This window comes from Melanotaenia boesemani, chromosome 14 (assembly GCF_017639745.1).
Source record: "Melanotaenia boesemani isolate fMelBoe1 chromosome 14, fMelBoe1.pri, whole genome shotgun sequence".
NCBI classification, from domain to species: Eukaryota; Metazoa; Chordata; class Actinopteri; order Atheriniformes; family Melanotaeniidae; genus Melanotaenia; species Melanotaenia boesemani.
Window position 1 is genome coordinate 1,219,392 of NC_055695.1, and position 26,154 is coordinate 1,245,545.

Genomic DNA, 26,154 nt, shown 5'->3' on the forward strand with positions numbered 1-26,154 from the left:
AAACGTTAAACCAGCAGCGGTCAGAGTCCACAGACGTTAAACCAGCAGCGGTCAGAGTCCACAGACGTTAAACCAGCAGCGGTCAGAGTCCACAAATGTTAAACCAGCAGCGGTCAGAGTCCACAGACGTTAAACCAGCAGCGGTCAGGGTCCACAAACGTTAAACCAGCAGCGGTCAGAGTCCACAGACGTTAAACCAGCAGTGGTCAGAGTCCACAGACGTTAAACCAGCAGCGGTCAGAGTCCACAAACGTTAAACCAGCAGCGGTCAGAGTCCACAGACGTTAAACCAGCAGCGGTCAGAGTCCACAGACGTTAAACCAGCAGCGGTCAGAGTCCACAAACGTTAAACCAGCAGCGGTCAGAGTCCACAGACGTTAAACCAGCAGCGGTCAGAGTCCACAGACGTTAAACCAGCAGCGGTCAGAGTCCACAAATGTTAAACCAGCAGCGGTCAGAGTCCACAGACGTTAAACCAGCAGCGGTCAGGGTCCACAAATGTTAAACCAGCAGCGGTCAGAGTCCACAGACGTTAAACCAGCAGCGGTCAGGGTCCACAAACGTTAAACCAGCAGCGGTCAGGGTCCACAAACGTTAAACCAGCAGCGGTCAGAGTCCACAAACGTTAAACCAGCAGCGGTCAGAGTCCACAGACGTTAAACCAGCAGTGGTCAGAGTCCACAGACGTTAAACCAGCAGCGGTCAGAGTCCACAGACGTTAAACCAGCAGCGGTCAGAGTCCACATACGTTATCTTTTTTTTTTTTAACTTGTCCTGTCCAGCATCATAGCAGCAAAATGATAATCTGGTTGCTGTATCGTGCTGAACAAATTTGCTCTGCCAAGGGGAGGCCTATGGGTAAGGCTCCTCTTAAAAATGTGATTCATTTATTTATTTATTCACTTTGAATCACGGAATCTATGTAATCTTGCTGGACCTGACCGGAGGGGCCAGAAAAAGATGGAAAATAGCAAAAAGAGCAAATGGGAAAGAAGAAAGGAGACAAAAAGATCACAGACAGAAGGAAACGACCCTTCAATCCACCATCACCAGACAACAAACTGTTACACCTGTACATGAACACACCAGAACATTTCCTACAACTTTTACAAAAGCAAAAACACACACACAGAAAAAACTAGTCATTAAGAGTTTTTAAATAATAACCAAATCAAAAAGACATAACAGCGACCAGATACTAACTCACAGGAAAAATAAAAAAAAAATAATTATCACTTAGTATTAAAACCCACTGGACAACTCAGTGACTGTGTCAGCATGCAGAGCATGAGAAACAAGGAATGATCAGTGATGAAGAGTGATGAGTGAGATCATGCAAATGCGACCTCGCCTCCACGGAGACCAGAGGCAGACCAGGGCCAGAGGCCCGGGCCCTCAGCAGCAGACCCGGAGCACCAACCCAAGCCACCCCACCACGAAGACGACTCCAGCCCCACCCGAAGGGCGGCAGAGGAGAGCCCCAGCAAGAGCCCCCCACGGTCCCGGGGCACAGGTCCCAGTGGGCCAAGATCAGCAGCCACCGGCCCCACCAGGGACCGGCCACCCAGGGCAGCCCAAGTGAAGGGCCCAGGGCCCCAGGAGCCCAGAGGTGGCTGCCCCACCCCCCAAAGGCAGAGGGCCCGCAACATGCCTAGGAGGACCCGGCCCCCCCAGACAGCCACCCGGCGTAGGCCAGCACACACCCCGATGTTCCTGCCGCACACCCCGGGAACCAGGGTGCTATCGGCCCCCTCGCCCCACTCCCCACCTACTCCAATCTGCACCCCTTATAACCCCACACTCACACCCTCCCCCGCACCACACCCACAATCACTTACCACCACACAGTCATGCCACACACAACCCACCCACCATGCCCCGTGGGGGACACCCCAGGCGGACCAGAGGACAGCGAGCCCCAAGCATCCCCCCTTGACCAAACACCCACCGAGCCAGCAGCCCACCAGCGCAGCCACCCCGGGGCAACACCCCAACCACACACAGAAACACATGCACACACCTATTTCCTTGCACACTCCGGCTCATCCTAACTCATATATGCCCTCTCAGCCCCACCCACACAATATAAACACTCACACAGCATCCTACCCTCCCACTCTCACTCCCCAGACACACCCCCACTCATCCTAACACATGCATACACACGCACACAAACATACCCCCACATCCACACAAACATCATCCAAAGTACAGACACACACACACAACATACAAGCATCCCTGTCTCACACCCCAGCACCTCCCCCTATAATCCCCCGAATCCCACTCAGCCCTCCTTCAAACCCCTACACCCCCCCTGCCCCCGGGCCATACCCTGGGTTCCAGGGCGTCAACCAGACATTCCATAATGTGAGAGAGTGGCAGCATGTAGATGTTGAACAGCAGTGGCTTCAGGATGGAGCCTTGGGGGACTCCACAGGTTATTTAGGTTCACTCAGATTTATAGTTACCTAAAGACACAAAGTAGTTCCTGTCTTTTAAACAGGACACAAACCAGTTAATAGCAGAAGTCCGACCCAGTTTTCCAGCCGGTCTAGTGAGATGTTCTGGTGGACTGAGATCCAGCAGCACCAGGACTGAAACGTTCCTGCTATCTGTGCTCAGGCCGTGACGCTGGTCACACCCACTGTGTACTGCTCAGGGCAAAGCAGATAGAGGCGGTTTCAGCCAGGTGCAGTCAAGCAAAGTGAGCTCAGCTGTGTCAGCTCCAGGTACTTTACCACACATGGTGCGCTGAAGCGTCAGCGAGGCATCAGCCCACGTTGGGTTAGGACCACTGAGGGTAAAGACCTGCGAGTCTACCTGCGCGAGTCCACCGAGCAAGGGCACGAGCTTAAAACTCCTCACAACTATATTAACGCACAATGTGCTTCAAACCATCCCTGTCAGATATGGTACAGACCAAGACGTGTCACCCATAGACACCGCAATCCGCAAAACCTGTCCTTTCCAATGGCATGCACGTCAGTCACACCCTCTGTTACCTTCGGTCTCTGGAACTGTCAGTCTGCAGTGAACAAAACAGAATTTATCAGATCATTGATAAATCTCTCTGACATTCAGGTCCTAGCCCTGACTGAAACCTGGATCCGTCCAGAAAACACAGCTACACCAGCTGCCCTTTCTCTCAATGCAGAATTTACCCAAACACCTCGCTCAGCTGGATGAGGAGGTGGAACGGGCTTTCTTATTTCTAAAAAGTGGAACTTTACCTCTCCGTCCTATGGCTAACTGCTCATCACTTGAGTACCACGCAGTAAAGGTCTCTACACCCATCACTGCATACATTCTGGTCATTTACCGCCTCCGGGTGGCAGTATAGCTGAGTTTGTCTCTGAAATGGACATGATTCTCTCTGACATTCCTGATGATGGCACACCACTAATTGTCATGGGAGACATGAACATTCACATTAGCAAACCACAGCAACTGACTTTCTGGCTCTCATCTACTCTTTCAATCTCAAACTGGTTCAGACTCCTCCAACACACAAAGCTGGTAATACTCTTGATTTGGTGCTGACCAGAAACTGCTCCACAGCCGACCTGTCTGTCACCCCACTGCACCTCTCTGACCACTTCCTGGTTAAATTCTCTGTCTTCCGTCCTCATGTCAATCAAGCGGCTCCAAAAATGATGTCCTACCGCAGAAACTTAAGATCCCTCAGACCTACACAGCTGTCTGATGAGGTTTACTCTACCCTCCCTTCCCACTCAGACTTCTCCTTACTGTCTGTTAATGAGGCTACAGAAACACTCTGCTCCTCTCTCGCCTCCTCTCTGGACAAACTCTGTCCTCTGGTGTCAAAACCAGCCAGACAAAATCCTCCCAGTCCATGGCTTACAGAGGCTCTAAGGGATCACAGAGCCGGACTCAGGGCTGCAGAAAGAAAGTGGCACAAATCAAAAGAGCACACTGACTTGTCTGAGTAGCAGCAAAAACCTGAAACTTTCACATTCAGCCTAAAGGCGGCCAAGATAACCTTTTATCAGAACAGGATCCGCAATGCTCCCAACACACGACATGTTCATGGTGTTTAACTCTCTTCTATCTCCACCACCTGCTCAGCCTCCCACTGTGCTGACTGCAGAAATGTTTGCTTCCTACTTCACTGAAAAGGTCGCTACCATCAGTAACCAATTCACTGAGCCTGACCAACTCAGCCTTACCAAACCAGCTACTGGTGCCTCACTCTGCTCCTTCCACTCTCTAAATGAGGACCAAGTCTCTAAACTTCTAGTCAACTCAAAACCCACAACCTGTCCTCTTGATCCTGTTCCCTCTGACATCCTGCAGAGCATTTTACCTACAATCAAACCTGCAGTAACTCATATTATCACCTCCTCTCTTAAATCCGGTGTCTTTCCCTCTGCCTTCAAGCAAGCTCAGGTTCCCCGCTGCTGAAGAAACCCACACTCAACCCAGCCCAGGTTGGAAACTACCGGCCGGTCTCACTGCTTCCATTCATGTCTAAACTACTAGAGCATGCCGTCTTCAGTCAGGTCTCACAGTTCCTCCAAGACAACAACCTGTTTGATCCATATCAGTCTGGCTATAGGCAAGGCCGCTCTACTGAAACTGCTCTCCTGTCAGTTACTGATTCCCTACGGCTTGCCAGATCCGCTGGTCAGTCCTCAGTCCTTATACTGCTGGACCTGTCTGCTGCCTTTGACACGGTAAACCATCATATACTGTTCTCCAAACTCTTAGAGCTTGGCATCTCAGGATCTGTCCTCTCGTGGTTTACGTCCTACCTCACAGGAAGAGCCTTCAAAGTATCTTGGCGAGGGGGAGTGTCCAGATCACATGGGCTGACAACAGGGGTGCCTCAGGGCTCGGTGCTTGGCCCTCTTCTCTTTTCAGTATACACCTCCTCACTCGGTGCATCATTAGCTCTCATGGTTTCTCCTACCACTGCTATGCAGATGACACTCAGCTTTTCTTTTCTTTCCCACCTGACGACACAACGTCTCAATGTGAATATCAGCATGTTGGTGATATCTCCGCATGAATGAAGGATCGCCACCTTCAGCTAAATCTGTCCAAGACTGAGCTTATTGTCTTTCCAGCCAATCCTTCCTTACCGCCACAGATAAGCGTGCAGCTTGACTCAATCACACTAGTGCCTACGTCTTCTACCAGGAATCTTGGTGTCATGGTAGACAACCAGCTGACCTTTAAGGACCATGTTGCCTCGGTTTCCCGGTCTTGCCGATTTGCTCTACAACATCAGGAGGATCAGACCCTACCTGACCGAACACACGACCCAGCTCCTGGTCCAGGCTCTGGTCATTTCATGCATTGACTACTGCAACTCCTTACTGGCTGGCCTGCCTGCATGCTCAGTTAAACCTCTGCAGATGATCCAGAACGCAGCAGCACGTCTGGTCTTCAACCAGCCCAAAAGAGCTCATGTCACTCTGCTGCTAATTGCTCTTCACTGGCTTCCAGTTGCAGCGCATCAGATTCAGAGCTCTGCTTCTGGCTTACAAAACAATAACCCAAACGGCTCCCGTCTACCTTCACTCCTTAATCCAGAGCTACACTCCCTCTCCACAGTTACGCTCTGCCAGTGAAAGACGCCTAGTGCTCCCACCACAACGTGGCGCCACATCAGTAGCTAGACTCTTCTCCTCTGTTGTTCCCCGGTGGTGGAACGATCTACCAAACTCCGTCCGATCCGCAGAGTCCTTATCCACTTTTAAAAGCAAGCTAAAGACTCAGTTGTTTAAGGAGCATTTCCACACTTAGCTTAACTAAATGAGTTAGAAAGATTTGTCCAGCTCTTTGGCTCAACCAAGTACTGAAGAAGCTGCTGCACTTATGCCCAAGATGATATTATGTGATGAAATCGTGATCTTGTATTTAAATAAAATGACTTAAAAAAAAAAAAAATTATATGCACTGCCTCTCGCTCTACATGACAGCACCTGGTCCAACTGGACTCAAAAGTGGTCTGACTATCACTTAATTATGACGTCCTGCTTGTTTGAATTCATGCTTGTGTTGTTCTTGCTCTCAAATGTAAGTCGCTTTGGATAAAAGCGTCTGCTAAATGACTGTAGGATAGAATAGAATAGAATCTAAGGCCATGCATCCTGAAACATTCTTAAGAACCCGGTTGGCAGGGCGTCAAGACAGCAAGTGGAGGTTTTCAGATGGACAAGGATCTCATCCAGGTCTTTAGGACTGATATTTTACCTGAACTGTCCATTAGATCAGTAACAGATCAAATTCCCTTTTCCATTCAAGTTCTTAGAAACAATTCTTATTACCTTGGATGTATCTGGTGTCCAAAGAGGAGTATTAATGCTGTATAATTGTTATTTTATTCAAAATCACAATAATGTTATCAAGCAAGATAAACTGCTTAATTTTCCTGAGTTTAAACTGTTTAATACAAGACTTCAAGTCAGCCAAAAGATTAAATACTTTGGTGTTTTTTTAAAGATAATATGAGTGATGATGATGATGATGAATACAGACAATGTTGTAAATTATATGCACAAGCAAACACTGTTGCACGTAAATTTAGTCTTTGCTCTCCTCCAGTTAAAGAGTTCTTGTTTAAAGCGTGTTATGCGCCCCTCTGTGGTCGTCTTATATAAAATCTTCATGCAGAAGTTACAAGTTACAGTGAAATGAGAATAAAGCTCAGGATTCCCAGAGGAGGGATGCCAGCCAGACGTTTGTCACTGCAGGACTGAGCACACTTCAAGCACTGTTAAGAAAGCTGATGTTTAAGTTTATGCAACATCTGGATGTTTCCACAAAAAGCATCTCAGCTCCATCTGAGAGCTGCTCCCGTTTCTCCTCCAGACTCAGGATGTCTGTTTTCAGCTGATCCTGAGGATCTTTCTTTGATTTTACATGTATATTTTATTTCTCTCTGTTCTGTTTTATGTTTCTATGGACTTGAGTCTGTTTAATAATACATTTGATTTGATATAACATTGGTGTGAGTGTGGAACGGCAGAGATGGTTAAACATACTCTCACCAAGAGCAAGAAGTACACCTGCAGCAGGAGTAGCATCATGTTAAACTAGACAAAGGCCATCTGGCATGACGCCGAACGGTAGATGGCGGTAACAAAACCAGGTGCATCTGCTCTGCGAACCCGAGGAAGACCGTGGGCGGAACGGAAAAAACAAGCCAGTGTTTCTGTCCGGAGCGAAGATCCAGCGGAAGTTAGCAGGGAGCGTTAGCAGAGGGAGTTTGTTGTGTTTTGAGCTGAATATCTGAGTGTGTTTCAGCAACAATGTCTTCAGTTCAGCATCTGAGAGAGTTTATCAGGGAGCGACTAACTGCTGCTGCTGAAGAAATATTCACAGAGTTTGAAAAAACCATCGTCCAGTACGAAGAAGAGATCGATCGTCAGCGCAGACTGCTGGATGTCACCTGGAAACCTCACACACACCTGCACGCTGCACGTATGTAACACTACTAATACACTCAGACACATGAAAAAATGGCGTCTCCATTATTTTTAGGTTATTGTGCTGTTACATTACTGGTTGTTCATCATGTCAAATCCGAGACGTTTTAAACGAACCGTCTCTTCCACGTCTCGTGTCTCATCCATCATCACAGAGAACTACAGGTGTGGAAGAGATCTGGTTTTATCAACAGCTCAGGTCACCTCTAAAGTCTGGCAGGTCCGCCACGTGCCACCACAAGAACAGACAATCAATGGCTAATGAATATTTGGAGTAAATGACCTTCACAATCTCAGATGTCCAAGGGTCAGTAAATGCAGCATGTAATGTACTTCTATGTAGATCTGCATCATCTGCCGCGTTAGATCATCATCCAGCATCGTCTGACATCACTGACAGCAGTTTGAAAGAAAGGCCAACATGTCATTAAAATACACTGCTGTCGTTAAAATACACTGCTGTCATTAAAATACACTGCTGTCGTTAAAATACGCTGCTGTCGTTAAAATACACTGCTGTCGTTAAAATACACTGCTGTCGTTAAAATACACTGCTGTCGTTAAAATACACTGCTGTCATTAAAATACGCTGCTGTCGTTAAAATACACTGCTGTCATTAAAATACACTGCTGTCGTTAAAATACGCTGCTGTCATTAAAATACGCTGCTGTCGTTAAAATACACTGCTGTCATTAAAATACGCTGCTGTCATTAAAATACACTGCTGTCATTAAAATACACTGCTGTCATTAAAATACACTGCTGTCATTAAAATACACTGCTGTCATTAAAATACACTGCTGTCATTAAAATACACTGCTGTCGTTAAAATACGCTGCTGTCGTTAAAATACACTGCTGTCGTTAAAATACACTGCTGTCATTAAAATACGCTGCTGTCATTAAAATACGCTGCTGTCGTTAAAATACGCTGCTGTCATTAAAATACACTGCTGTCATTAAAATACGCTGCTGTCATTAAAATACGCTGCTGTCGTTAAAATACGCTGCTGTCATTAAAATACACTGCTGTCATTAAAATACGCTGCTGTCGTTAAAATACGCTGCTGTCATTAAAATACACTGCTGTCATTAAAATACACTGCTGTCGTTAAAATACACTGCTGTCGTTAAAATACACTGCTGTCGTTAAAATACACTGCTGTCGTTAAAATACACTGCTGTCGTTAAAATACACTGCTGTCGTTAAAATACACTGCTGTCGTTAAAATACACTGCTGTCGTTAAAATACACTGCTGTCGTTAAAATACACTGCTGTCATTAAAATACGCTGCTGTCGTTAAAATACGCTGCTGTCATTAAAATACACTGCTGTCATTAAAATACGCTGCTGTCGTTAAAATACACTGCTGTCATTAAAATACACTGCTGTCATTAAAATACACTGCTGTCGTTAAAATACACTGCTGTCATTAAAATACACTGCTGTCGTTAAAATACGCTGCTGTCATTAAAATACACTGCTGTCATTAAAATACACTGCTGTCATCAGCATGTTCCATCCTTCACCACCAGATGGATGGATGGATGGATGGATGGATAGAAAGAAAGATAGATAGATAGATAGATAGACAGACGATTGACTGACTGATCCATCCCCAATGGGGAATGAAGTTGTCATAGCAGTCCTGTATAGTACACAAAAAAACACAATAAGATGAAATATTGAAAGTAGAAAATAGAATTTTTACATTAGGAAGGTTTGAGATGATAATATAATGATAGTAAAAGTAACAGTGTAATAACAACAGTATGAGTATTCTAATAATAATAATAACATAATAACAATAGTAGTCATGATACTACTACTAATTATAATAATACTATATGTACACATAAATATTTCCTATATAGACATATATTTAACATGTTGCTAGCACATCCCAGACAGCATGAACCGCTAGTTCCCTCCTCCTCCGATACTCCATGAACACAAGGAGTACCACAGGGAGGAGGAGGAGGAGGAGATGGAAGGAGAGAGAGAGAGAAGAGGAGGAGGGAGGAGATGGAGGAGGCGATGGAAGCGATGGAAGCAGAGAGATAGGAGAGGAGGAGGGGGGAGGAGATGGAAGGAGAGAGAGAGGAGAGGAGGAGGAGGGAGGAGATGGAAGGAGAGAGAGAGGAGAGGAGGAGGAGATGGAAGGAGAGAGAGAAGAGAGGAGGAGGGAGGAGATGGAAGGAGAGAGAGAGGAGAGGAGGAGGAGGGAGGAGATGGAAGGAGAGAGAGAGGAGAGGAGGAGGAGATGGAAGGAGAGAGAGGAGAGGAGGGGGAGGAGGGAGGAGATGGAGGAGGAGATGGAAGGAGAGAGAGGAGAGGAGGGGGAGGAGGGAGGAGATGGAGGAGGCGATGGAAGGAGAGAGAGAGGAGAGGAGGAGGAGGGAGGAGATGGAAGGAGAGAGAGAGGAGAGGAGGAGGAGATGGAAGGAGAGAGAGAAGAGAGGAGGAGGGAGGAGATGGAAGGAGAGAGAGAGGAGAGGAGGAGGAGATGGAAGGAGAGAGAGAAGAGAGGAGGAGGGAGGAGATGGAAGGAGAGAGAGGAGAGGAGGAGGAGGAGGGAGGAGATGGAGGAGGCGATGGAAGGAGAGAGAGAGGAGGATAAATGATAAATGTTGTAGTAAGCCTGTAGTACTATGATAAATGTTGTAGTAACCCTGTAGTACTATGATAAATGTTGTAGTAACCCTGTAGTACTGTCATAAATGTTGTAGTAAGCCTGTAGTACTATGATAAATGTTGTAGTAACCCTGTAGGACTATGATAAATGTTGTAGTAACCCTGTAGTACTATGATACATGTTGTAGTAACCCTGTAGTACAGTGATAAATGCTGTAGTAACCCTGTAGTACTGTGATAAATGTTGTAGTAACCCTGTAGTACTATGATAAATGTTGTAGTAACCCTGTAGTACTATGATAAATGTTGTAGTAACCCTGTAGTACTATGATAAATGTTGTAGTAACCCTGTAGTACTATGATAAATGTTGTAGTAACCCTGTAGTACTATGATAAATGTTGTAGTAACCCTGTAGTACTATGATAAATGTTGTAGTAACCCTGTAGTACTATGATAAATGTTGTAGTAACCCTGTAGTACTATGATACATGTTGTAGTAACCCTGTAGTACAGTGATAAATGCTGTAGTAACCCTGTAGTACTGTGATAAATGTTGTAGTAACCCTGTAGTACTATGATAAATGTTGTAGTAACCCTGTAGTACTATGATAAATGTTGTAGTAACCCTGTAGTACTATGATAAATGTTGTAGTAACCCTGTAGTACTATGATAAATGTTGTAGTAACCCTGTAGTACTATGATAAATTTTGTAGTAACCCTGTAGTACTGTCATAAATGTTGTAGTAAGCCTGTAGTACTATGATAAATGTTGTAGTAACCCTGTAGTACTATGATAAATGTTGTAGTAACCCTGTAGTACTATGATACATGTTGTAGTAACCCTGTAGTGCTGTGATAAATGTTGTAGTAACCCTGTAGTACAGTGATAAATGCTGTAGTAACCCTGTAGTACTGTGATAAATGTTGTAGTAACCCTGTAGTACTATGATAAATGATGTAGTAACCCTGTAGTACTGTCATAAATGCTGTAGTAACCCTGTATTACTGTGATAAATCTTTTAGTAACCCTGTAGTACTATGATAAATGTTGTCGTAACCCTGTAGTACTGTGATAAATGTTGTAGTAACCCTGTATTACTGTGATAAATGTTGTAGTAACCCTGTCTTACTGTGATAAATGTTGTAGTAACCCTGTAGTACTGTGATAAATGCTGTAGTAACCCTGTAGTACTATGATAAATGATGTAGTAACCCTTTAGTACTATGATAAATGATGTAGTAACCCTGTAGTACTGTGATAAATGTTGTCGTAACCCTGTAGTACTGTGATAAATGTTGTAGTAACCCTGTAGTACTGTGATAAATGCTGTAGTAACCCTGTAGTACTATGATAAATGATGTAGTAACCCTGTAGTACTATGATAAATGCTGTAGTAACCCTGTAGTACTATGATAAATGCTGTAGTATCCCTGTAGTACTATGATAAATGTTGTCGTAACCCTGTAGTACTGTGATAAATGTTGTAGTAACCCCTTTATTACTGTGATAAATGTTGTAGTAACCCTGTAGTACTGTGATAAATGCTGTAGTAACCCTGTAGTACTATGATAAATGATGTAGTAACCCTGTAGTACTATGATAAATGATGTAGTAACCCTGTAGTACTGTGATAAATGTTGTCGTAACCCTGTAGTACTGTGATAAATGTTGTAGTAACCCTGTCTTACTGTGATAAATGTTGTAGTAACCCTGTAGTACTGTGATAAATGCTGTAGTAACCCTGTAGTACTATGATAAATGATGTAGTAACCCTGTAGTACTATGATAAATGCTGTAGTATCCCTGTAGTACTATGATAAATGATGTAGTAACCCTGTAGTACTGTCATAAATGCTGTAGTAACCCTGTATTACTGTGATAAATCTTTTAGTAACCCTGTAGTACTATGATAAATGATGTAGTAACCCTGTAGTACTATGATAAATGTTGTCGTAACCCTGTAGTACTGTCATAAATGTTGTAGTAACCCTGTAGTACTGTGATAAATGTTGTCGTAACCCTGTCTTACTGTGATAAATGTTGTAGTAACCCTGTCTTACTGTGATAAATGTTGTAGTAACCCTGTAGTACTGTGATAAATGCTGTAGTAACCCTGTAGTACTATGATAAATGATGTAGTAACCCTGTAGTACTATGATAAATGCTGTAGTAACCCTGTAGTACTATGATAAATGCTGTAGTATCCCTGTAGTACTATGATAAATGATGTAGTAACCCTGTAGTACTGTCATAAATGCTGTAGTAACCCTGTATTACTGTGATAAATCTTTTAGTAACCCTGTAGTACTATGATAAATGATGTAGTAACCCTGTAGTACTATGATAAATGTTGTCGTAACCCTGTAGTACTGTCATAAATGTTGTAGTAACCCTGTAGTACTGTGATAAATGTTGTAGTAACCCTGTAGTACTATGATAAATGATGTAGTAACCCTGTAGTACTATGATAAATGTTGTCGTAACCCTGAGTATCAGCTCATACCGGCTGGATAACGGCTGTATAGAAGTACAAGTGGCTGAAATCGAACCAGATGTATTTACCGACTCGGGTAAATCCAGAGTTTCCGCCTTGTCCCGCTCTGACCTGCAGACCTGCAGAATTCCAGAAATCCAGGCATCGTTCATCGTTCATCGTTCCTCGTTCAGTCCAGCTGGAAATGGATGACCTGCCAGGACCTACATGGCGGCTCTGTCGACCTACGGCGACCCGTGTCCAGCCGTAGAAGCGAAATGACCGCTGAAGTACACGTCTGTGAGATGAAGAAAGTCCTCTTTGGGGTTGAACGCGTATTTCAGGGTCTGACTCTGGACTGACGGTGTCCTTCACCATTATCATGTGTAGTTGTACTTTAGTTGTACTCTAGGCGTGATTCGGTTGTCTTATGTGATTTCATCACATTTTTATTTGAACCAGGAAGCTTCTTGCTGACCACCACATCGCGTTGCTAACCTCTTTTCTCTCTTCCCTCCAGACTTCCCACAGCAGCATGGCTATAAAGTGGAGGAGGTTCTTGTGGACCAGGAGCTCTTAAAACAGGAGAACTCCAGCTCGGATCTGGAGGAACCAGATCTTCCACAGATTAAAGAGGAACAGGAGGAACCCTGCAACAGTGAGGATGAGGAGCAGCTGGCTCTGAAGCAGGAGACGGACACTTTCATCATAACGCCCATTTATATCCAGAGTGATAACAGCGAATCAGAACCAGCCAGTGACCGGCTGGTCTCTCAGAACTCGTCTGAAGCCGAGAGCGGAGAGCAGGAAGGAAGCAGGCATGACGGGTCCAGATCGAGCAGAGAAGCCGATGTGGACCGGTCCCCCGTGTGGGACAGCCAGGGTCCTCCTGCGTCCTTCAGCTGCGATGTTTGTGGGAAAACCTTTAAGTTTAGGTCCCTGATGGAACGACATCAAATCATCCACACGGGCGAGAAGCCCTTTTCCTGCAAAATCTGTGGGAAAAATTTCACCCAGCGCAGCTCTTTAAACGTGCACGTGAGAATTCACACGGACGAGAAGCCGTATTCCTGCAAAATGTGCGGGAAAGGTTTCACACGGAAAAGCCATTTAAATTCCCACATCAGGACTCACTTGGGCCAGAAGTGGTACTGAAGCATGCTGGGAAGCAAATCCTGGAGGAGTTTTCTGACGTAACGACAGTGTGGCAGATCGCCGTCATCCCTCACGTCTCCACACGAGCTCGTACTAAATCCTGTGCTGAGCTCTGGATCCTGCAGAAAGCTTCTCCAGCACGAACACAAGCAAATACAATAATCCGCCTTCCTTCCACACTCGTCTGGATCTCTGGACCTGCAGTAAAGCCGAGACGTTCCTGCTTTCTCCTGTTTTATGTCACAGACTTTTTTCTTTAATATCAGACGTGTTTTTCCTTCATAAGTATGGAAAGCTGCCGTGTGTGTGAGCAGCTTCGTTCTAAATCTTTACTAAGACGTGTTAAAAGCAGGAAACCGAGTCTGGAAGCCGTCCGGGTTCTTGTGTTTCACTGATTTAAATACATGTGATTACTGTGGTGTGACTCAATAAATGCCTGAAGAAAACGAAATTTCCCATCTGTTAAAAACTTTTACTCCTCACTTTTATTCACCTCCGAGTCCAGACCTCCGAGTCCGTTTCAGGACGGTGGAGGCAACAAGAGGGGAGGAAAAACCTGGTACACCTCACAAAGAAGCCCACAATAACCCTGCTGTGTTCGTCAGTCGTGTGTAGAACTGCAACCTCCTCCTCCACCTCCTCCTCTGCCTCCACCTCTACCTCCTCGGACCTGATAATAGTAGCTATAGTTAATTTGTGTTTTATTCAGGCTGTTTTGGTTTAAAACGAATGAAGTAGTCGACAGATGTGCAGCAGCTGCTCCGACACTGACGCTGTGTTACTTAAACTTTCTTCTGCATAATAAATGAAACATCTTGCTTTGGTGGGAATGTTCTGCTGATTTCAGGTTCTGCATAAATCTTCGTTCCTCTCCAGGATTACACCTGACTTATTTAACATGTTGCAGTAATCTGGAAAATTCTGGAAGCACTATTTCAGTCACTTGGAGAGAAAGTAGTCATCTCCAGCAGTCATCTCTGTGTAGTAGGCAGGTTGTAGGTCTACACCAGGGATAACCGGTCCTGGTCCTGCAGGTTTTTAGATGTTCCCTGTTTGAACACACGAGGAGCAGAGTTAGACATCTCTGGTCTACGATAAAAGGATTGTCCTGTAAGATAATAAATATCATTCCTTTATTTATTCTTTCCTGACTTCCTGCAGGGTAGAATGTGGTTGCAGAGCTTTGTCTTCTATTTCCACAAAAAGTCCACAGACCTCATTCTCACAATCTCGCTCCTGATCTTGTTCTGACACGAGGGAGTAAGCATGATGAGGAAAAACTGGTCTGTGCTTAGACTGAACTACTGAAAATATTCTTCTCTCCTGGACCCGTCCTGAAAAGTCTCCAGCTGATCCTGAATCTGCAGCCGGGTTCTGGTGGATCCTATGTCTCCAGTTTTAGCCTAACTTCGTTGGCTCCCTGTGAAATCCCGGGAAGAATTTTAAATTCTCCTGTTTAAATATGCGGCAAAGATTCTGTTAGAAGCCGGAACAGAAAAGATGAGTCGGCGTTTCTGCCCGGACGCGTAGATCCGGAAGAAGTTAGCAGGAAGCGGCTGCAGGGAGAAGTTAGGTGTGTGAGCGGAGTGTGTGAGTGTGTTTCAGCAACAATGTCTTCAGTTCAGCATCTGAGAGAGTTTATCAGCGCGCGACTAACTGCTGCTGCTGAAGAAATATTCACAGAGTTTGAAAAAACCATCGTCCAGTACGAAGAAGAGATCGATCGTCAGCGCAGACTGCTGGATGTCACCTGGAAACCTCACATCCACCTAAACCCGATAGGTATGTTACACTGCGATGGTGTGATGGACCCAGATCTGGTTCTGGTGCCTCCTCCGTGCACCACACACCGAGGAGAAGTTGAACATGACACAGATCGGGTGATGAACCACCTCCATGTAGAAGATGTTGAGACAGCAGGTAAACCTGACAGAAAAAAGTGATGTCCTCACCTGGAAAACCCGGATTATATTTCATTCTAAAGTGTATTGTTGTGTGTAGAGTAAAAAACATTTCTCCTGTAACATAAAATTATTTCTTTACTGTCCACAAAACACACATGATGAAACTGAGACGTTTCACCATATGTAAAAAGTAGTTCCAGGGTGATGTTCGGCACAGTGTAAAAAGTAGTTCCATGGCGATGTTCGGCACGGTGTAAAAAGTAGTTCCAGGGTGATGTTCGGCACAGTGTAAAAAGTAGTTCCATGGCGATGTTCGGCACGGTGTAAAAAGTAGTTCCAGGGTGATGTTCGGCACGGTGTAAAAAGTAGTTCCAGGGTGATGTTCAGCATGGTGTAAAAAGTAGTTCCAGGGTGATGTTCGGCACGGTGTAAAAAGTAGTTCCAGGGTGATGTTCGGCACAGTGTAAAAAGTAGTTCCATGGCGATGTTCGGCACGGTGTAAAAAGTAGTTCCAGGGTGATGTTCGGCACGGTGTAAAAAGTAGTTCCAGGGTGATGTTCGGCATGGTGTAAAAAGTAGTTCCAGGGTGATGTTCGGCACGGTGTAAAAAGTAGTTCCAGGGTGATGTTCGGCACGGTGTAAAAAGTAGTTCCATGGCGATGTTCGGCACGGTGTAAAAAGTAGTTCCAGGGTGATGTTCGGCATGGTGTAAAAAGTAGTTCCAGGGTGATGTTCGGCACGGTGTAAAAAGTAGTTCCAGGGTGATGTTCGGCACGGTGTAAAAAGTAGTTCCAGGGTGATGTTCGGCATGGTGTAAAAAGTAGTTCCAGGGTGATGTTCGGCACGGTGTAAAAAGTAGTTCCAGGGTGATGTTCGGCACGGTGTAAAAAGTAGTTCCATGGCGATGTTCGGCACGGTGTAAAAAGTAGTTCCAGGGTGATGTTCGGCACGGTGTAAAAAGTAGTTCCAGGGTGATGTTCGGCACGGTGTAAAAAGTAGTTCCAGGTTGCCGTTCGGCACGGTGTAAAAAGTAGTTCCAGGTTGACGTTCGGCACGGTGTAAAAAGTAGTTCCATGGCGATGTTCGGCACGATGTAAAAAGTAGTTCCAGGTTGACGTTCAACACGGTGTAAAAAGTAGTTCCAGGGTGACGTTCGGCACGGTGTAAAAAGTAGTTCCAGGGTGATGTTCGGCACGGTGTAAAAAGTAGTTCCATGGCGATGTTCGGCACGGTGTAAAAAGTAGTTCCAGGTTGACGTTCAACACGGTGTAAAAAGTAGTTCCAGGGTGACGTTCGGCACGGTGTAAAAAGTAGTTCCAGGGTGACGTTCAGCACAGTGTAAAAAGTAGTTCCAGGGTGATGTTCGGCACGGTGTAATAGTTCCAGGGTGATGTTCGGCACGGTGTGAAAAGTAGTTCCAGGGCGATGTTCGGCATGGTGTAAAAAGTAGTTCCATGGCGATGTTCGGCACGGTGTAATAGTTCCAGGGTGATGTTCGGCACGGTGTAAAAAGTAGTTCCAGGGTGATGTTCGGCACGGTGTAATAGTTCCAGGGTGATGTTCGGCACGGTGTAAAAAGTAGTTCCAGGTCGATGTTCGGCACGGTGTAAAAAGTAGTTCCAGGGCGATGTTCGGCACGGTGAAAAAGTAGTTCCAGGGCGATGTTCGGCACGGTGTAAAAAGTAGTTCCAGGGCGATGTTCGGCACGGTGTAAAAAGTAGTTCCAGGGCGATGTTCGGCACGGTGTAAATAGTAGTTCCAGGGCGATGTTCGGCACGGTGTAAAAAGTAGTTCCAGGGCGATGTTCGGCACGGTGTAAAAAGTAGTTCCAGGGTGACGTTCGGCACGGTGTAAAAAGTAGTTCCAGGGTGATGTTCGGCACGGTGTAAAAAGTAGTTCCAGGGTGATGTTCGGCACGGTGTAAAAAGTAGTTCCAGGGTGACGTTCGGCACGGTGTAAAAAGTAGTTCCAGGGTGATGTTCGGCACGGTGTAAAAAGTAGTTCCAGGGTGGTGTTCAGCACGGTGTAAAAAGTAGTTCCAGGGTGGTGTTCAGCACGGTGTAAAAAGTAGTTCCAGGGTGGTGTTCAGCATGGTGTAGCATCTCTTCTTCTAACATGTCTGGAAACATCTGGGACATGAGGAGACCAGTTGCTGGAGTTTTAGGAGAGGAATGTTGTCCCATTCTGGTCTGATGCAGGATTCTAGCTGCTCTACAGTCCTGGACCTTGGTTGCTGGATTTCTGCTTCCATGATGCTCCAGATGTTGTGTACTGGTGAAAGGTCTGGACTGCAGGCAGGCCAGTTCAGCAGCCGGACTCTTCTCCTGTGAAGCCATGCTGCTGTGATGGATGCAGGATGTGGTTCAGCATCATCTTGCTGAAATCTGCAAGGTCTTCCCTGAAAGAGACGTTGTCTGGATGGGAGCAGATGTTGCTCTAAAACCTCCATGTACTTTTCAGCATTGATGGAGCTTCACAGATGTGGAAGCTGCCCACGCCATAGGCACTAATGCAGCCCCATCCCATCAGAGATGCAGCTTTTCACCTGTCCACTGATAACAAGCTGGATGCTCCCTCTCCTCTTTAGTCTGCAGGACACACCGTCCATGCTTTCCACAAACTAGTTCACATCTTCATCCAGGTTTCCACTTTGCCTCAGACCATTTTAAATAAGCTTTGGTCCAGAGAAGACGGAAGAAGCTGGTTCTGGATCCTGTTCACATCTGGCTTCTTCTCTGCATGATGGAGCATTTGTGGGTTTCAGGGTGAACTGTGTTCACAGTAGTATCACTACTAAAAATTTAATATTGAATTAGATATTAGTAAGCATGGGTATTGATACTTTAATGCCCTATAAGGCAAGGACCAGTCGCCTCTACCCATTTTCAACAGGCACTGCAACAGGCAGCCCCTCCCCCTACAACAGGTACCAGGTGGGCACAATTTTTTTAGGGATGCACAATAACTATCACCTGATAATTATCGGGTTGATAACAGGAAATTATTACGTCATTCCGATAAGTCCGATATTATAATGATTTACCTGATAACATATTTTTGTCAGCACCACAGGGCTCCCCTTATACTCTGAGACCTGATTGGTCTGCAGTGGATGCTGCGTTCATGTGACGTTGGCATAAAAAGAGAAAATCTTTCTGATGGGGAAAAATGTAGGAACAACCCTCATGTTGGAAGACAACTCGTTAAAACTCGGTTGTAGTTTTGGTAGTTTTTTTTTATTTGTTATCTAACCAGAAAACTTGAGTTACTGACTTGAACCGACATCCAGTGTATTTTTCAACATGTTACAATAGAAGCGTGAACTTGAAAAGGCTGGAAGCACGACTGGCAAACATGGGAATTTCCATCACCCCGTGAATGCAGCACAGCGTGCTTAAGATTGACAACAGAGAACATGGCGTTAGTGGTGTGGCAATCTTTCAGTTTGCTGGTTATTTGCAATAACTGTTCTAAACAAGTTCCACGAGGAGCTACCTGAAACATCATTTCGACCGAGTTTGGGAAGCGTTTGAGGACGCCCGGGCTGCTAAAGACTCAACTTAAAGCCAACTGCAAAGAAGCCACCGGGACTGACAGACATCCGTGAGGTGTTTGAGATATTCAAGAAGTTTGCCAGACATGACCCACGGAATAAGGATGATGGCGCTTGATGACCAGAACTTTACCCTCGCTGAGGACGGAGGCTTTTCTCGTCTGATTCATCACTTAGAGCCTCGGTTTACGATGCAGAGCTGCCGGTACGTTGCTGATGTGTGTTTTCCATCCAAGTATAAAGCCAAATGTATTCACACATTATATCAAATAGTTCTGTTTGATATCCTTAGAAAATGTTTGAGAGGCATGCTAAAAGTTTCTCACTGGAAAAATCGCCTCTTCATATAAACAGTAAAGTCTTAGGTTTAGTTAGTGTTGATGTCATGATCTTAATTGTGTTTATTGGTTATTAGTTATCGGTATCAATATGGTTATCATGCATCCCTAATTTTTTCAGTGTTACTTAACGAGTTTTTAAGCCGAGTTTTTAGACCCCTCTATCAGTCCCAGCATCAGTCCCAGCTCCCAGCATCAGTCCCAGCTCCCAGCATCAGTCCCAGCTCCCAGCATCTTGCTCTGAATCAGACCTGCTGTAAACAGCATCATGTCTCTGCACCAGGAGTCTTGTAATAATTTCTTTACATCAGTGTAACCTGCCAGGTATTCTTGGCAGCATTAGTTGCCGAACACTGATCTAGAGCAGGGGTTCCCAAACTATTTTCCTTGAGGACCCCCTTCATGCAAATACTAAAAAGCCATGGACCCCCTAAGCCTAACTCCGCCCTGAAACCATGCTGGTTTTATACTTTCAGAAGTGAGATGCTCACCATGAAAACTGTATTCTGGCTGAGTCCTGTCCTTCCATAAAGCTAGTTAAATTAACAACATATAGCCTTACTTTTTTTCTTAAAATAGGGACTGTGTGGACATTAATCACAATGGATTTGAATGGTCTAAGCCTCGGGGACCCTCTGTGCTTTTTGGGGGACCCCCTTGGGGGGTCCTGGACCCCAGGTTGGGAACCACTGATCTAGAAGACTTCACTTAAATGATGATAAAATCATGACAGAGCCTGCTGATGATGGCACTTTTCACTCGTTTATACTTAAAAATAAAAAAATGTATTGCATGTGTAACAGATGCACTTCCACAACCTAAAACATCTCTTTTCCTTTCTGTCGGGTCGTCTGATAAAAAAAGAAAAGAGAGATTTTATAACCAGAGTAGACGGAATGAACCAGATCGGATTATTTCCAAAACCTAATCCTGACAATATTTTCTTGTGTCCCTTATTCCTTCCAGACCTTCTAAATCAACAGGACAGTAGGGATTCCATGGTTCGTAGTGACCAGCAGCCCTGTAGCAAGGAGAGGAGCTCTAGTCTGGACGGCGAGAACCCAGAACCTCCAAAGATTAAAGAGGAACCGGAGGAAGTCTGCAGCGGTCGGGAAGGAGAGCAGCTGGTCCTGAAGCAGGAGACGGAAACCTTTACGGAATGTGAACCAGCCAGTGACCAGCTTCTCCCTCAGAGCTGTCGTCCAGCTGAGAGCCCAGAACGGGAGGGAAGCAACCACGAAGACCTGCCGTCATCCGGGGAGGAACAGGTGCATCGCACGGACGCTGCAGAGGACTCTCCCATGGCAGAGAGTCGGTGTAACTCGGAGCAAAAGTCTGTCTCATGTGATGTTTGTGGAAAATTCTTTAAGTTTAGTTCCAAACTGAAGACGCATTACAGAATCCACACAGGTGAGAAGCCGTTTTCCTGCAGCACCTGTGGGAGAAGATTCAGTCAGATCTCCTCCCTAAACGTTCATGTGAGGATCCACACAGGTGAGAACCTGTACTCTTGTGAATGTGGTCAGAGTTTCAGGTATAAGGTGGATTTGCTGGCACACATGAAAAGTCACAAAGACGAGAAGGCGTACTGTTGTAAAACCTGCGGGAAGGGTTTCAGGCGTAGCGACACTCTGCTGTGCCACATGAGAACGCACACGGGGGAGAAGTCCTACTTCTGTGACAGGTGTGGGAGAAGCTTCAGGCGTGGCGATACTTTACTGGACCACATACGAACCCACACAGGTGAGAAGCCATACCTTTGCAAAATGTGCAGTAAAAGTTTTCGGCATAGATCTACGTTGAAACTGCACATGAGGATTCACACGGGTGAGAAGCCGTACTTCTGTGAAACGTGTGGCAAGTCTTTCAGACATAGAGGAACTCTGAAAACTCATATTCACACGGGCGAGAAGCCGTCGTTGAGCGAGACGTAGCCGCGGATCCTGGGAGGAGCTTGTTGAAGCGTTTCATGCTGGTCAGTTGATTCACAGCGAACTGACCTGAACTCCGTCTCCATGAGGAATGATTTAGAGAAGGAGCGAATCTAATGCCACCCAGTAGATTACAACGATCAGTCATTCATTACTGATAAGGACCACTAGGCATTACATCATCTTTACATCAACATTAGTGATGAGAATATTCTGTATTACCATCAGTATCTCCGTAAAAATGACATTTTTGTCCTGCAGCTATATAGAAATAATAATCATACAACAATAACAGTAATGATAATATTTTTATTATCATTTATAAGAGTACAGTAATTAATTACTATGGTAGTAATAATAATGGCTATAGTACTCAGTCTATATAATACTATTTCATTCCATCCCAAGCAGCACATGATGCTATAATAAAGCTGTAAATTAGTAGAAGGAACATTAACAATTCTATCCATAACATCAAGATCCATAATAATATTCAGCATAAATATTAGTATGTGTTAGAAGCAATCATCACATTGTGGTGGCTGGTATTCCATTTCCTGTACCATATCTTTATATACTGATTTAAAGATGTGGCTTTGTGGGCATTGCCTGTGTTCTTCCCCCAGCCTGGTCCACAGGTCCACCCACAGACAGAAAAGTTTTTACTGGTGGTTCTCACCAGGTGCCCTTGTGTTTGGTGTTGCTTCCTAAATGATGGCCTCCATCTCTGCCTCAACCCGAGTAAGGTCGCACTCAGACTGAGCAGCAGTCGGACTAAGCCGTGGAAAATGGAGGTTTTACTCAGATTGTGAGGAACACTCATCCCAGTAGACCTCCAGTAGGGACAGTAGACCTCCAGTAGGGGCAGTAGTCCTCCAGTAGGGGCATTGGACCTCCAGTAGGGGCAGTAGGCCTCCATTAGGAACAGTAGACCTCCAGTAGGGACAGTGGACCTCCAATAGGGGCAGTAGACCTCCAGTATGGACAGTAGTCCTCCAATAGGGACAGTAGGCCTCCAGTAGGGACAGTGGATCTCCAGTAGGGCCAGTAGAACTCCAGTAGGGGCAGTGGACCTACAGTAGGGGCATTGGACCTACAGTAGAGGCAGTAGACCTCCAGTTGGGACAGTAGTCCTCCAGTAGGGACAGTAGACCTCCAGTAGGGACAGTGGACCTCCAGTAGGGACAGTGGACCTCCATTAGGGACAGTGGACCTCTAGTAGGGACAGTGGACCTCCAGTAGGGGCAGTAGTCCTCCAGTAGGGACAGTGGACCTCCAGTAGGGGCAGTAGGCCTCCATTAGGAACAGTAGACCTCCAGTAGGGACAGTGGACCTCCAATAGGGGCAGTAGACCTCCAGTATGGACAGTAGTCCTCCAATAGGGACAGTAGGCCTCCAGTAGGGACAGTGGATCTCCATTAGGGCCAGTAGAACTCCAGTAGGGGCAGTGGACCTCCAGTAGGGACAGTGGACCTCTAGTAGGGGCAGTTGACCTCCAGTAGGGGCAGTAGTCCTCCAATAGGGACAGTAGACCTCCAGTAGGGGCAGTAGACCTCTAGTAGGGGCATTGGACCTCCAGTAGGGGTAGTAGTCCTCCAATAGGGGCAGAAGACCTCCAGTAGGGGCAGTAGTCCTCCAATAGGGACAGTAGGCCTCCAGTAGGGACAGTGGACCTCCAGTAGGGGCAGTAGACCTCCAGTAGTCCTCCAGTAGGGACAGTAGACCTCCAGTAAGGACAGTGGACCTCCAGTAGGGGCAGTAGACCTCCATTAGGGACAGTAGACCTCCAGTAGGGACAGTGGACCTCCAATAGGGGCAGTAGACCTCCAGTAGGTGCAGTAGACCTCCAGTAGGGGCATTGGACCTCCAGTAGGGGCAGTGGACCTCCATTAGGGCCAGTAGACCTCTAGTAGGGGCATTGGACCTCCAGTATGGGCAGTAGTTCTCCAATAGGGACAGTAGGCCTCCAGTAGGGACAGTGGACCTCTAGTAGGGGCATTGGACCTCCAGTAGGGGCCGTAGTCCTCCAATAGGGACAGTAGACCTCCAGTAGGGACAGTAGACCTCTAGTAGGTGCATTGGACCTCCATTAGAGGCAGTAGGCCTGCAGTAGGGGCAGTAGACCTTCAGTAGGGACAGTGGACCTCCAGTAGGGGCAGTAGTCCTCCAATAGGAGCAGTAGACCTCCAGTAGGGACAGTAGTCCTCCAATAGGGACAGTAGGCCTCCTGTAGGGACAGTGGACCTCTAGTAGGGGCAGTAGACCTCCAGTATGGACAGTAGTCCTCCAATAGGGACAGTAGGCCTCCAGTAGGGACAGTGGATCTCCAGTAGGGGCAGTAGACCTCCATTAGGGACAGTAGACCTCCAGTAGGGACAGTGGACCTCCAGTAAGGACAGTGGACCTCCAGTAGGGGCAGTAGACCTCCAGTAGGCCTCCAGTAGGGACAGTAGACCGCCAGTAAGGACAGTTGACCTCCAGTAGGTCTGGTCTCCTCAATGAGATCCAGGTAGAAAGTATCCATGGTCCAGGTTCAGTGATGAGAGAGATGATTCGTGGAACTGGATCTGGTTCTTAGAAAATGTTCTGCAGAATAATCTGGAACATATATATAACCTAATATCATATCTGATAGTTAAATCATGTTCTCTGTCATTCGTGTGAATTACTGAGGAGAAATGAACAAAAACAGCAGATGCAGCATAATCTGGAAGACTGGAGCAAAGGAGTACGTCCTCTTTTGGATGGACCATGTTGCAGTAGTAAGGAGCCAGAGTAGGAACAGAAGTCTTGTACCTCGTATCTCTGGTTCGGGTAGAAATCTATGAGTCAGTTTTACCAAACATTTGTCACACATTTTACCAGAAGAACCAATCAGATTCCTCAAATCTGTAACCAGTCATGTTGCATAGTGGTGAGGCGGTTCAAGCCTCAGGGGAGGGGTTTGAACAGCCTCTCACCTGCGATGGACCGGACACCTGTCCAGGTGTACCTGTCTCTGACCTGCGATGGACCGGACACCTGTCCAGGTTTTCCTGTCTCTCACCTGCGATGGACCGGACACCTGTCCAGGTGTACCTGTCTCTCACCTGCGATGGACCGGACACCTGTCCAGGTGTACCTGTCTCTCACCTGCGATGGACCGGACACCTGTCCAGGTGTACCTGTCTCTCACCTGCGATGGACCGGACACCTGTCCAGGTGTACCTGTCTCTCACCTGCGATGGACCGGACACCTGTCCAGGTTTTCCTGTCTCTCACCTGCGATGGACTGGACACCTGTCCAGCTTCTCTGTGACCCTGAATGGGAAGAAGTGGTGTAAAGGGGGATTAAGATGAGTGTAACCAATCACTGTGCGAGGAGGCTGAGATTCTTCGTGTTTTTAACTACGACGTCTGGTCATGGCCTGGCGACCGTCACAACTTCCTGAAGCTGAGTCGGTTGGATAAATAAAACATTTAAGAACCTTAGATCAAAGCAGACGTCTTTTCCTTCTCCAGGAAGACACCTTGGAGTTCCCGTAAACCCACCTAATCTAAATCTGATTGGTTCTTGAGCAGGTCTGGATAGTGTGGACAAATGTTGTCCAGCTGACTTGTATTTTCTCGTTGAAGTTTTAAATCGTACCCACCTATCCTTTCTCCGACCTTCCTAGAGGGTTCTGTAATAAAAACGTGATTCATTAATCAGTGAACAGCGTGGCCAACGGAAGTCTAACAGAGCCTCACCATCGGGTCCAGAGATCAGTCTGAGCCGCCGTGGCAGGTTTACTGGGAAACTTTAGTCTCTTTAATTTAAATCTCATTATTTTGATGGGAATATCAAACACATATGGGCGGAGCTGTTAATCTGGTGGTCGGAGGGGATCTTCTCTCACATGTAAGAGGTTGGCGTTGAAGCAACGTGAGGGCAAATTCTGTTAGTTTGTCACCTGAGTTGGTTCAGGGATAGAGGTTCAGCAGGTTATGATGTAAAAAAATAAAGACTTACTGATAGAAAACGTCCACAACATCCCCCCGAATACCGTTAGAGTTTGGGTGTAAATGTAAACTTTCTCCAGATTTTCTTGTTCTTGTATTCTGTGTCATTTCATGTCTTTATGATTTCTGACTGAGTTTTAGTTTATTTAAAGAGCTCCTGGTATTTCCATTGGTTTTGTAATGACATCAGCTTGTTTCAGAGTCTAGAGGTGAAACTGACAACAATGGTGTGACATTGTAAAAGGTGCTGTATAAATGCGTTTGCTATGAAAAATGGTTTCAGTGCAGATCTTCCACAAATATTCAGAAACTGATGCATTAAATGATTTAACGTCATTGATGTTAGTAATCAATCATCTGTGCCTGTTCCTCTGATCTCATGTTTTATTCTATCAATAAACTGAGTTTCTACACATCGTAGTTTGGTTTTATATCGGTTTCATTTTAAATGTCTTTTGAAAACTTATCTCTTTACTTCGGCTTTTAACCCTAGAGAGCGGGATCATTAGGCTAGGTCTTTTAATTTAATTATATTTTTATCTGTCTGTTTTACTGTTTTAAACTGCTTGTTTTATTGTGATTTGATGTTTTATTTGTTGTCATTTTATCTGTACAGCACTTTGGGTACCCTGGGGTATGAGAAGGTGCTATAGAAATAAAGGTTGATTGATTGATTGATTTCAGGTTACGTAGCAGGAGGAGGAGGAAGGTTTATTCATATAT

The 26,154-nt window shown here is 45.7% G+C and overlaps 3 protein-coding genes across 5 annotated transcripts; 2 read left to right on the plus strand and 1 right to left on the minus strand.

The window, feature by feature from the left end:
* Positions 1-7,176: 7,176 nt before the first annotated feature.
* Positions 7,177-14,171, plus strand: LOC121652941 (zinc finger protein 829-like). 3 transcript variants are annotated; one of them, XM_042006096.1, is made up of 3 exons: positions 7,177-7,452; positions 7,613-7,764; positions 13,090-14,171. In XM_042006096.1, the coding sequence occupies exons 2-3, from the start codon at positions 7,755-7,757 to the stop codon at positions 13,722-13,724; spliced, it is 645 nt and encodes a 214-aa protein (XP_041862030.1). In that variant the 5' UTR covers positions 7,177-7,452; positions 7,613-7,754; the 3' UTR covers positions 13,725-14,171. The 3 variants fall into 3 exon arrangements, with proteins under 3 accessions (XP_041862030.1, XP_041862028.1, XP_041862029.1); XM_042006094.1 differs by lacking the exon at positions 7,613-7,764 and having other exon boundaries at positions 7,178-7,452; XM_042006095.1 differs by lacking the exons at positions 7,177-7,452; positions 7,613-7,764 and adding an exon at positions 12,411-12,914.
* Positions 14,172-15,172: 1,001 nt separating this feature from the next.
* LOC121652999 (zinc finger protein 32-like) lies at positions 15,173-25,844 on the plus strand. The gene is made up of 3 exons (XM_042006179.1): positions 15,173-15,506; positions 20,486-23,283; positions 23,473-25,844. The coding sequence occupies exons 1-2, from the start codon at positions 15,335-15,337 to the stop codon at positions 21,451-21,453; spliced, it is 1,140 nt and encodes a 379-aa protein (XP_041862113.1). The 5' UTR covers positions 15,173-15,334; the 3' UTR covers positions 21,454-23,283; positions 23,473-25,844.
* On the minus strand, positions 21,591-23,974 carry LOC121653000. The gene is made up of 10 exons (XM_042006180.1): positions 23,926-23,974; positions 23,755-23,854; positions 23,633-23,714; positions 23,175-23,283; positions 22,904-22,983; positions 22,684-22,743; positions 22,564-22,603; positions 22,384-22,443; positions 22,204-22,323; positions 21,591-21,604 (listed from the first exon to the last, which is right to left on the minus strand). The coding sequence occupies exons 1-10, from the start codon at positions 23,972-23,974 to the stop codon at positions 21,591-21,593; spliced, it is 714 nt and encodes a 237-aa protein (XP_041862114.1).
* Positions 25,845-26,154: the final 310 nt, after the last annotated feature.

Bases quoted from the DNA above. Each gene is read 5' to 3' on its own strand.
- LOC121652941 (XM_042006094.1), top strand. From the start codon at position 7,281: ATGTCTTCAGTTCAGCATCTGAGAGAGTTTATCAGGGAGCGACTAACT. The intron at 7,453-13,089 runs GTATGTAACACT...TCTTCCCTCCAG, and splicing joins CACACACCTGCACGCTGCAC to ACTTCCCACAGCAGCATGGC.
- LOC121653000 (XM_042006180.1), bottom strand. From the start codon at position 23,974: ATGGATACTTTCTACCTGGATCTCATTGAGGAGACCAGACCTACTGGA. The intron at 23,284-23,632 runs CTACTGCTCCTA...GGTCTACTGCAC, and splicing joins CTACTGTCCCTACTGGAGGT to CTACTGGAGGTCTACTGCCC. The intron at 22,604-22,683 runs GTCCACTGTCCC...TCCCTACTGGAG, and splicing joins GACTACTGCCCCTACTGGAG to GTCTACTGTCCCTACTGGAG.
- LOC121652999 (XM_042006179.1), top strand. From the start codon at position 15,335: ATGTCTTCAGTTCAGCATCTGAGAGAGTTTATCAGCGCGCGACTAACT. The intron at 15,507-20,485 runs GTATGTTACACT...TATTCCTTCCAG, and splicing joins CATCCACCTAAACCCGATAG to ACCTTCTAAATCAACAGGAC.